Source organism: Physeter macrocephalus, chromosome 4, assembly GCF_002837175.3.
Source record: "Physeter macrocephalus isolate SW-GA chromosome 4, ASM283717v5, whole genome shotgun sequence".
NCBI lineage: Eukaryota > Metazoa > Chordata > Mammalia > Artiodactyla > Physeteridae > Physeter > Physeter macrocephalus.
Genome location: NC_041217.1, coordinates 145,402,479 through 145,413,668, shown reverse-complemented (window position 1 = coordinate 145,413,668; position 11,190 = coordinate 145,402,479). Strand labels below are relative to the sequence as shown.

General features: G+C 57.5%; 1 protein-coding gene across 3 annotated transcripts; it reads right to left on the bottom strand.

Annotated features, from left to right (window-relative positions):
• Positions 1-978: 978 nt before the first annotated feature.
• Positions 979-6,700, bottom strand: PDZK1IP1 (PDZK1 interacting protein 1). Of its 3 annotated transcripts, none has more exons than XM_024119899.3 (5): positions 6,639-6,700; positions 6,259-6,434; positions 3,675-3,783; positions 1,832-1,927; positions 979-1,203 (listed from the first exon to the last, which is right to left on the bottom strand). In XM_024119899.3, the coding sequence occupies exons 2-5, from the start codon at positions 6,323-6,325 to the stop codon at positions 1,131-1,133; spliced, it is 345 nt and encodes a 114-aa protein (XP_023975667.1). In that variant the 5' UTR covers positions 6,326-6,434; positions 6,639-6,700; the 3' UTR covers positions 979-1,130. The 3 variants fall into 3 exon arrangements, with proteins under 3 accessions (XP_023975667.1, XP_054939948.1, XP_054939949.1); XM_055083973.1 differs by having other exon boundaries at positions 6,259-6,448; positions 6,639-6,667; XM_055083974.1 differs by lacking the exons at positions 3,675-3,783; positions 6,259-6,434; positions 6,639-6,700 and adding an exon at positions 3,244-3,415.
• Positions 6,701-11,190: the final 4,490 nt, after the last annotated feature.

Below are 11,190 nucleotides of genomic sequence, written 5' to 3'. Positions count from 1 at the left end.
GAAGGGCTACGGGCAGGAAGACAGAGCTGGATGGATGAGAGATGAGTGAGCCCACTTCAGTGCCCGGCAGCATGGAGACAGGGGGTCAGGATGTTGGTGCTGCATGAAGACCCCAGAATCGCCCAGAATTGTAGTTGTGAAAGGCAGGTCAAGAGAGGGGGGGCTTGTAGGAGGGTCTCTGCCTAGAGTAAGGGGTGTGCTCCCTGGCCCCAGGGCTTCTCCCAGAGAGGGCTTCCTGGGAAATCCTCCAGAATCACCATGACAGAGGCTTTGTAAGATGATTCTGGAAAGCAAGATCAGGCCTCGCTGGTAGCCTGAGGAGATATTTCTGAGCCCTGGGAGCCTCAGACCCAGAAGTACAAAACGTCTTTATTTCACAGAAATGAGAGCCATTTCCACGGTTGGAGGGAGGGAGATGTGAGGCAGGATGGGAGGTGCTGAGCTGATTGTCCTTTTCAGAAGGGTCTTCTGAACTGAATTGAGTGGGAGGCCCCCTAGGACCCCAGAGCCATGGCTGAGCCCCAACCTGGACATAGTCTGAGCTCCGAGCTTGGCTGGAGGGTGGGGCAGGTGTGAGGGCTGGAGGAGTCAGCCGTTACTGCAGATTCCTGTACAGAGAAGGAGGGGCCTGGACATCGGGCACAAGGAAGCAGGGGTCACATTGGGGTGCTGCGGACCTTGCCCTCCTCCTCCAGGCTGTTCTCGTAGGCATTCTCATGCTCACTGGGCCTGAAAGAGGACGACAGGGGTCATTGCTCCTTCTGTCCCATCCCCTTCTCCCTGCCCCATCCTACATTTGTGAGGGCAGTGTCTTCCAGAATAAATGTCTGAGCCCCAGAAGGGGCTTCCCCTGACCACGTCTGGTCTTCTGCACCTGAGACCTGAGGCCTCTCACCACCACCCCTGAACCCCATCTCTCTCTTCCACCTAGCCCCTCCCCCACTGGGCCCCCATTGAACCCACCTCCCCAGTGAGCTCAGAGCCATGGCTGAGCCCCAACCTGGACATAGTCTGAGCTCCGAGCTTGGCTGGAGGGTGGGGCAGGTGTGAGGGCTGGAGGAGTCAGCCGTTACTGCAGATTCCTGTACAGAGAAGGAGGGGCCTGGACATCGGGCACAAGGAAGCAGGGGTCACATTGGGGTGCTGCGGACCTTGCCCTCCTCCTCCAGGCTGTTCTCGTAGGCATTCTCATGCTCACTGGGCCTGAAAGAGGACGACAGGGGTCATTGCTCCTTCTGTCCCATCCCCTTCTCCCTGCCCCATCCTACATTTGTGAGGGCAGTGTCTTCCAGAATAAATGTCTGAGCCCCAGAAGGGGCTTCCCCTGACCACGTCTGGTCTTCTGCACCTGAGACCTGAGGCCTCTCACCACCACCCCTGAACCCCATCTCTCTCTTCCACCTAGCCCCTCCCCCACTGGGCCCCCATTGAACCCACCTCCCCAGTGAGCTCCCTCCCCTACAGATCCTCCCCCACACACACTGAGTCCCCCAACTCATCCCTTCAGAGTCCCCTTCCCACGCTGAGCCTCTTTTCCCCACTGCACCCCTGTGAGTCCCAATCCACCCCCTGAGCTCCTCCCGCCACCAAGTCCCCATCCCCTTACTGAACCCTCTCCCCAAACTGAGGCTGCATGTCCCCATGGAGCCCTGCAGTGCTCTCAAAGCCCCCATCGCTCACCATCTCCCCACACGGAACCCCCTCTCTTCACTGAGCCCTTCCCCATATGAGCCCCCATCCTCTGAGCCCTCTCCCCTTCAGAAGCACCCGGTCCTGAGGTCCCCAGGGGACCCCGGAGCACAGGGTGGTCAGCCCTATATGAGCACCTCACCTGAAACTGGCCTCCATCGAGGAGTACTTGCCGTCCGTTCCTACCAGGATCCCATCTGCTTTGTTTCCAAGGGTCATGACCATGTTCACAGGCTCCCTGGGGACAGAGCTCATCATTAGGGCTCCCTGGGTCCCCTCTCCCTCTGTTCCCCCTCCTTCCTCTAGTCCGGTCAGGTCCTGTTCTATAGGCTCTAGGGCAGAAGCTCCTCTCTCCAGCAGGGCCCTGTCAGCAGCCTGATTCTGGCGATGGGGCCGCACACCTTTCTCCCTGCTCCACCATGGGGCCCTCAGGTCCCAGCCTGAGATCTACTAAAGATGTACCCCAGGCCTTGCACCGACCACGTCTTAGCCTCCCTCTGCTGTTTTCCTCTGGCCTCAGCTCAGCTCCAGGGCAGACGCAGCAGGACTCAGTGTCTGCCCTAGATTTCCGCAAGGTTCTCCTAGGAGGTAGGTAGGAGCAGTCACTGAAGGCAGAGCTGGGGCCAGTGGAGAAAAGAAATATTTCCGACAAAAATCTCCTCGCCTCTTACTCAATGTGTCCTCTGTCCCCAGCTCCCCAGACACCACACTTATGAGGGTTACAGGGACCCTAACCACTGCTCATCTTTCCTCGGACATCCCATGGGCACCTCAGACTTAATACGTCCCAAACTGCCCCAGATCTGCCTCTTGTGGTCTGTGTCTCAGTGGGTGGTCCCATCAGAAGCCTGGATGTTATCCCTGTCCCTCCTCCCTCCTGTCCTCAGTGTCCCCACCCCCTCCTCGAAAGCTCTTAGACCTGTACTCTCTCTCCATCCCCTCTGCCGCCTCCACAGCTCAGAGTCTCTCCTGACCTCATCCTCATCGCTCACCTCACCTGCAGACTGGCCCTACCCAAAGCATCCGCCACGGGGCGGCCAGTGATTCTGCTCCGGCCGCATCTCATCCCGAGACTGGCTTACAGACTTGCACTGGATTCCTATGGCACTAAGGATAAAGCCCAAAGTTCGGGGCCTTGGTGCCCAAGGCTGCTTGGCCTGGGCTCCGCCGACCTCACCAGTCTATCTCGGGCCTCTCCATCCATGAGCTGCTTCCGTTCCCTCAGTGGGTCCTACAGTGCTGCTGCTGGTAGCCAGGCACCAGGTCGCCTGTGTGAGAGCTGGGGGCAGATGCAGCCTTGCCCCAGAGTCAGCAGGTGCAGAGTGAGCTGGATTTCAGCCCAACCCCTTCTACCTTTGTGCTCTGCTCCGAACTCAGGACCCCCGGTGACTCTTCTCTCAACGGCAGTGCTCTCCCACCCTACTCTGTGCTGTGACTGGCTCCTGCCTGGGCTTCAGGATAAACATACAGTAGGAAGACTTCTCTGACCACACCCTCGCCCCCCAGCTCAGGCCCACACTGCATTCTGTCTGCTCCTGTAGCATCAGCACTCACACTGCCATCACCCCTTCCATGTTTGCCTTCCCTTCTGGTCTGGGAGTCCGTGAGCACAAGAGTAGAGTCTGTCCATTGCCCCTCTGTAGCCCCTGCACGTGATGCAGCAGCAGACCCTGAGGAAGGGCGGAACATTCCTGCCCAGGGGTTTTCACAGCGTCCATCACAGACGGGCCACTGTCCCAACTATGCAGATAGAAACACTGAGACTCCAAGGAGAGAAGCGCAGCAAGCGCACTCGCAGGGCTGGGCTCCAGCAAGCCTCAGCTCTGGTCCCTGAGACCTCGGGCCTCGGTGCCCCTTCCACACAGTGAGAGGAATGGGCTCAGGGTTTCTGCGGCCCTTCTCACTGCTACCAGAGCAGTGGCTGTGGTCCTGGGACCTCCTGGCTTGCGCCGGTCCAGCTCCCAGGGCCCCCGCACAGCACTCACTGTTCTTCCTGGCACCAGAAGTGGTTGACAGCAAAGGCGATTGCGACGAGGACCAGGAACACAGCCACGGCAATAAGGCCCTGCATCCAGGGCTGCAGGTTCCCCAGGCCTGGAAAGGGAGGAGTGGGGGGCAGGTGCTGCGGCGGGCTGGGCGCAGTGGGGCTGCCAGTGCAGGTGGGGCCTCACGCCCCCCGGGGCTGGGGCCTGTTAGAGGTTACCAGCCTGCTGCCAGGACCAGTGGAGACCTTCTGGGGAACACGGACCCATCTGACCCCTGGGCTTATAAAAGGGACCGTGGTTTGGAGGAAGACAGGATTGGGAAGAAGGAAAGGAGCTGAGGAAGGGAACAAGCCTGAGAGAGCAGCACCCGAGGTCCAGGCAGCCCAGAGCGCCCCCTCACCCCACCCCCCACCCCTCCCCCGCTGCAGTGGGGCACGTGCAGGGCCCCCGGGGAGAGCCTGGGCCCCCGGGGAGATCCTAGGCCCCAGGGACCAAAGGGCAGCCCCCTGAACAGACAGCCTAGGCCTTTCCAGTGAGGGTGGCTCCCCTCCTCCCCGGCTCCCAGGCTGAGGCAGCCCAGAACTAATAGGACTAGGTTGGCATCTGGAAGATCCTGTTTTGTAACAGAGGTTTCTGTGGGGTTGGGTAGGTGTGGGAGTGCAGGGGCGGACGGGGCTGCTTGGCTCAGGGTGCCAGGAGTGCCCAGAGAAAGGGGTGGGACAGAACGTCTTTGGAAAGTCAAGACAGAGGGGCAAGCTCTCCTCTGGGTCTTGGGGGCCGGGAGGGGAGCTTCAAACCTGAGCTCCTTTTGCCTTCTCTGGCTCAGTGCCCCAGGGACTGGGCCAGAAACCAATTTGAGGCCCCTTCCAGGCACCTTCTCTGCCTTTTGCCCCTTGACCCTTGACACCACCTCTAACCCTCAGGTTTCCCAGAAGCCTCTGCCCTAAGCCACTGGCAGCCCCCAAGGGCTCTCCTCTCCCTGGACATCACTGTGCTGTGAGCCCGAGGGGGCCCGGCCCCACAGAGGACAGACACACAGTAGCAGTTAGAGGTCTCAGGAGGGGACAGAGGCCAACAGGAGACTTTTGAAGAGTCCTGCCTCCAGGCCAAAACACCTGCATCCCTAGTGCCATCCTGTATCTTGAGGGGCCCAGGCTGAACATCAAAAATCTCATTCTGCCTCACTCCCGCTCAGAAGTCCTTCCTTGAGTCTACCCGAAAGCTCTCCTGCTGCAGGGAGGCCCTGCCTCTTCTCCAAGCACTCTCTGAGCCTGGCAGGTTTTGGGAAGGAGGGAGGGCTCTGGGAACTCTGTCCTGCGGCCAGGTCAGCCCTTGCTTATCTCCTTGGGTAACAAAAGATACACAGTATGCTTAATGTAAGTTCCATACTTGCCAAAAAGCTGTATTTTGGACTCATTGTTTCCCCAAAAAACAATGGTTGAGACCCATTGTCTCCTCAGGTCAGTGGTTACTCAAGGACTGGGAGTTAGGACTCAAGCCCTGGGAGGCTTGTCCTTGCTTCTTCCAGACCCTGCAGCCAGTTCCTTCCAGACACACCAGGGACACTGCTCCTCCTTCCAGGTGGCTCTGGGATGAACATATAGCATAAGGGGCAGAGCCTGGGGCAGGAGAGAGGTGATCTGAGCCCTGTCCCTTCTTGCTCTGCTGTGTGACCCACACAAGTTACTCTACCCCTCTGATCTTCGATTCCCACAGAGGGCTTCTAAGACCTGAGAGACAGAGTTGAAGCAAACATGCATGAGAGCTCAGGGCATCTGCAAAGGAGGCGTGCATTGGGAACATCTCTGCCAACCCGCTCTGGACCCAAATCCCACCTGCAGAGTCCCCAGACTTTGGCTTCAAATGCAGCCTCACAGCGCAGGGCTGACACCGGATGGTGGGTGTGGTGCTTTACCAATCTGAAGCCCTTCCCCACCCATGACTGGTAGCTGCCCTGAGAGGTGGGCGGGGCAGGTTTATTGTCCTCATTTTATGGATGAGAAAACTGAGTCTCAGAGACAGACAGTGATTTGTTCAAGGCCACACAGCAAGACAGAGGCAGAGCTGGACAAAGAGCTCAGGCACATGGTGGGGGCCACTCTGGGACACTTGTCTTCTGGGTAGGAAGCTGAAACAGCTTAGGCCAAAGCCATGGGCAAACGCCTGACAGCACTGCCCGCCCCTGAAACAATCCTGCCGTTGAGGGGTGGCTCACACACTACTCCCACCCTCCTTATAGCCCCCCACGCTCTGTCCTCAGCAACCAGCCACCTCTAGGGCAATTCCTCCTCCTGGAACGTGGGTCTCAACTCCCCTCCCCAACCCTAGACCCTAGATCCAATATTTCCCCTGCTGCCCCCATTTCTCACTCGTGGGAAACAAGTCACAGACAGAAGCCTGTGTCTGCCTTTGGAGGTTCCTCTGGCTAAGCCCGTCCCTGCTCCCCCTCCAAAGTGTAGGTGCCAAGGGTGATGAGAGGGGCCAGAAGGCCACCCCTTCCACCCCGGGGCTCCCAGCACCCAGGCTGGCCCTCTCCGTACTGCAGCCCCTATCCCCACCCCAGGTTGGCCTAGGCCTGTGCTACCTTGCTGACCGCTGGCGGGTGGCACTGCCGTGAGCAGACCCAGGATGACCAGGCCGAGGGCTGACATGGCTGCAGGCCGCTCCTGGGCCTTCTCTCCCGCCGCTGGAATCTGGGCTCCTGGAGCTGCCCTGGGGCCTGTCGGTGTCTGCTGAGATCAGCCTGGTCTCCGTCTGACCCTGGAGGAGAGGTGCTAGTAAGGAAGGAGAAGAGGGAGGACGGAGGAGGGAAGGTGGAGGGAACCTGCCCTCCCTCCCATGGTAATGTGCGGGGCCTGGCCTCCCCTGGCTGGAGCCCAGCCCACTCAGGCTGGCTTTCGAGGTCATCTTCCAGAGACCATGGGTCTGAGGTCCTGGGAGATGTGGGGAGAATCGGGGCCTCACCTCCAAGCCTCAGGCCTCCTGGAGTCTTGCGTCAGCTCCCCCTTCCTGGCAGTGGGGCTGGGCTCTGGGGATAGCAGTGACACATTCTTGCTCCTGCCTTGAATGAGCCCAGTGGGCGGGGCCTCTGGGAAGGCTGAAGGTGGGACACGGGGAAAATCCCGGAGGCTAGGGAAAGGTCAAAGCTGCCCGCTCCCCGAGAGCCTGGCTTATTTCCTGTTCTTCCCCTCACCTGTCCCCACTCAGCCAAGCCAGACCCCGGGGCCCCAGTCCTGGGGCACAGCCCTGGCTTCTGTCCCTGCACTCCCTGCCCAGCTCAGTAACTCTCTAAATGCATCCTCTCCCATAGGGATCACAACAGAGGGCCTGAGGGTCCCAGTTCCAGCCTTCCCCACCCAGCCCAGCTGACCTGACCCAGTGCAGCTCCTCCTCTTGGCCCCAGAGGTGGTCCCTGGAAGCTGGGACAGGATCTGGGCTTGGTCAGAGGCCTCTGCACACACCTTCTGATCCCTCTCCACCCATCACAGGGAGAGAAGTAAGTGAACACAGCCCTGCTCTAGAGGACAAAAGAAGGACACCCCAGGTGGAAGGTCCAAGTCTGGGGCCCTGAACCCCTGGACCCTCAACTCCCAAGATCCCATGGAGCCCATGAGACCCTCCAGCTCAGGAACTGAGAATGACCCAATGACCTGTCGAGGCCCCGGGGCCAAGGGCCATACTGGGTTTCCTTTCTCCCCACCCCCTACCCTCCCCCAGGAGTACAGGAAGCCAGGGATGCTGGAGTTTGGCTCCACAGATGTCAAGAAAGAAGGAGGCAGAAGACTGGGACAAAGTCTCAGAGATGGAGGGTCCCCAGAAACCAGGGCGTGAGCTGGAAGCCCCTCCACAGCATCCCTGCCCAGAAGCCACCAGACGGCTGCTCACAAGACCTTCTGGGCAGCCCTTTGTATTGCCAGTGGTAGTACCCAGACATCACGCCTCGTCCCTGCTTCCTGTGTGTGTATGTGTGTGCCCACTACCATGGGTGGTACACACAGCCGTGCCACGATGGGGTCTCAAGATGATGTAGGGGAACGTGGCTTGGAGGTGAGTGATGCCTCCTATGCCTAGACAGTTGTTGTCTGTCCCACCCCAACTTGGTGTCTTCAGAGTGTTCTGGCACAAAGTTTGGCTAGAGTAGGCACCCTGTGTGTTAATGAACAGCCAGGGAATCACTGATTAGAATGCAGGGAACTGGGTTGAATGTAACAAACAACCACTGACGCCTTCTTCTAAGCAGGGGAGTCACAGGGTCAGATTTGCATTCAAGAAAACACCTCTGGACAGCTTGGAGAATGAAAGGGGAGCACAAAGACCGGAGAAAGGGAGGTCATGGGGAAGCTGCTATAACAGCTGGGGACGCGGGCTGCAGCAGGGCAGGGTAGAGGGAATGGGCCTGAGCCATATTTAGGAGGATTAAATGAACGGGACATGGTCACTAGAACACTGGCTAGCTGGGCGTGGGGAGTGAGGGACAGGGAGGAGCTGAGGGTCATTCCCAGTTTCAGGCTTGGTGGTGCCTCCGAAGGGGCCAGACCAAGTTTCAGGAGGCAGGGCGGGATGATGAGCTACAGGTTTAGATGTACTGTGCTTGTGGATGCTCCAGAGGGAAGCACCCAGAAGGCAGTGGGATCCCTGGGTCTGGAGTAGAGAGGCGCATTTGGGGAGCCGCCTGCGGCATGGCGTTGGTAGCTGAGGCACGGGAGCACATGGTCTCCCCAGGGTGTGTCAGTGTGGGTGTGCACACGCGCATGTGGCCAGGAAAGAGCCAGGGCAAGGAGGGAAGCAGTGAGGGACCGGGCCAGAGCCGAACGCATAGGGTCTTTCAAAGGAAGAGGAGTCAGGGTGGAGTAGGAGAGGAAACTCCAAGAGAGTGGGTGTCCCAGAAAGTGTGGAAGGTGAGATCCAAGAAGAGACGACAGGCAGGGACCCCCCACTCCAGCGAGTGCCCCCCCAGAGCAGCCCAGCCTCTCCCATCAGTCCCCAAGTCCCAGCGCCTCTGCCTCTCTCATCCAAGCATCCCCCTTCCCTATAGAACCCGGGGAAGCACAAGAACTCCCTGGGCCATGCTTGGGGACCCTGCGGGAGGGGGGTGAGCAGGAAGGACATCAGGTGACCAAGAGGAGGAAAACACACCTCCCAGGTCAAAGTCCAAAGCTTTAGAGCAAAACAAGTTGTTCCGGAAAAGGGGTGGTGTGGGTGGACACTTGGCTTTGAGGCTGGTCCCTTCTCTCTAGGTGTCCTCATCCAGCTGAGGGGGGATGGTCATCTCCCCAGCTATATGGACACCGCCCTGGGTCCCCATGGCAACAAGTTGGAGCCCCTGCTGGTCTGGCTTGGGTCTAAGATCTGGACTCAGGCCTCAGCAGCCCCACAGGGCTGGACCCTGTGTCCTCATCTCTGAGCCACTGTTCCATCAACGCTCAGTTCCTCCCTCCTGTTCCCAGCCCAGCTCTGCCACCCCGTGTCATCAGGCCCCCTTAGGCCCTCCACACAGCTAGGTCTTGTGTGATTACCCTTCAGAAAAGCTAAAGTGGGCCTCATTGCTTCTAGGAGTCCCCTTTTTCCGCCCCCCATCCAGCCTGCCATTCCACTTGTTGCCAGCAGGTGGCAGAGTCTAGCCCCGATCCCAGACTAGTTGGGGAGGGCATAGAGGGGAGCCAGTTTGCAGCTGAAGGTTCTGCAACTTCCTCTCTCCAGCGCCCCACTTCCGACCCCTTCCAGGGGTAGTTTGAAGGAAGGGAGGGTGGACGCTGACAAATAAACAGTCAATGATGCTGTGAACAGCGCACCTGGCATGCTCAGGGCTGTGCGCTAGGGAAGCACTAACAGCTAAATCGTTAGGGATGGCGTCCTGGCGGGGCTGCTGCTAGGAAAAGTTTTGCTGAATTGTTGGACCTAGCAGAGAGACAGCTTTGGGGAAGGCATCCAGGCAGAGAGCTCAGCCTGAGGAAAAGCATGGAGGCACATTCTCGTTGGGGCTTAGAGCACAGAAGTAAAATGTTTTTTAACTCATTCTTATATTTCATCTTGCTAATGTCTTTACTGCAAGCCTGAGAGCTCTTGGAGACTTTGTTTTATTCATTCAAACAGATCCTACTTAAACCTTTTCAGGGCTGCCCCTTACTCTTCAGATAATACGCAGACTTCTTAGCATCGGCTTGAAGACCCCACCACCTGCCCTTACCCTCCTCTCCAGCTTCATCTGGCCTCAGGGCCTTTGTCACTTCCTAACAGCAGCCAAGCTCTCTCCTGCATCAGGGCCTCCTCCACACTTGCTCTTCCCCTCTGTTTGACTGGTGGATTCTAACCAATCCTCCAAGTCTTGCATTAGGTGTCACTTTCTCCAGAGGGCTTTCTTTGATCTCCCTTCTCCCCCATCTGAAGTCACTCCTTCTGTGAGGCCCCTGCTCATCTCTTCACAGCCGTTATCACAAATTGCAATGACATGTTGATATGTGTGTTTACTCATTTAGTGTCTGTCTCCCTGGAGAGAAGGCATCATGTCCATTTCAGCCCCAGCACACTAGTACTGAGCACACAGGCAACAAATGTAAGTCTCAGCATATCCATTGCCTACTTCTGGCCTGGCAGAGAGCAGCTCAGAGAATGTTGAATGAGTAAGGTATTTTAGCTCTAGTCAGGGCCTTATCTTTCTCTGTCCTCTAGCTGTGGGCGCAGAGCATGGATCTGCTTCATCTCTGGGTGAGAGGAGACAGGGTCACGGCTGTTCAGAGAAGCTGGACCTGGCCAGCCTGGGATGAGCATGAGTTCCCATCCCTAGAGGTGCACAAGCCAAGGCTGGGAACCAGGTACCCCAGTGGGGGCAACTACAGAAGGGGTTCTGGCCCTTCCATCTCGGGAAGCCTGTGATTCTGTGACTCTGTTAAAAGACTATGGTAGATTTTTGTATTTTAATCAGGTTCTGAGGAAGTGGGCCGGTTAGGGGTGAGTCTCTCTCCTCTCAGACTCAGCATTTGGTTCCCCCAGCTCACTTCACTTAGCACTCCCTCCGGAAGAGCCCATGGGCAGTACTTGGGTTCATGAACTTGCATGGGAAAAACATTACATCTGTATCTCACTAACCTCTAACTGAAATTCACCATATTCTGCCATTAGGAATGAAGGCATCAAACCACAGTCCCTCTGTGACCTTTTCCTGTCACCATACAATTGTTGCAGATATCTGGATGGATTATTTCTGCTCATCACTATGGAAATATAACAGTCATTGGGACTAGACTTCCACTAGATCTTGACCTTATCATAAAGTACATATAGTTACTATATTGCAAACTTGTATTTTTAATATTTTAATAACTGTATTTCAATGTAATTCGTTTCCTTGCAATGCCACGAATTTTATTTTATGCATTTAAAAACATTACTGGGCTTCCCTGGTGGCTCAGTGGTTAAGAATCCACCTGGGCTTCCCTGGTGGCGCAGTGGTCGAGAGTCCGCCCGCCGATGCAGGGGACATGGGTTCGTGCCCCGGTCCGGGAAGATCCCACGTGCC

What these genes read in the sequence shown, in the direction of transcription:
- PDZK1IP1 (XM_024119899.3), bottom strand. Translation starts at nt 6,325, where the DNA reads ATGTCAGCCCTCGGCCTGGTCATCCTGGGTCTGCTCACGGCAGTGCCA. An exon ending in ACCCGCCAGCGGTCAGCAAG is followed by an intron (nt 3,784 to 6,258) that starts GTAGCACAGGCC and finishes CTCCCTTTCCAG; the next exon opens with GCCTGGGGAACCTGCAGCCC. An exon ending in TCGATGGAGGCCAGTTTCAG is followed by an intron (nt 1,204 to 1,831) that starts GTGAGGTGCTCA and finishes GTCCTCTTTCAG; the next exon opens with GCCCAGTGAGCATGAGAATG.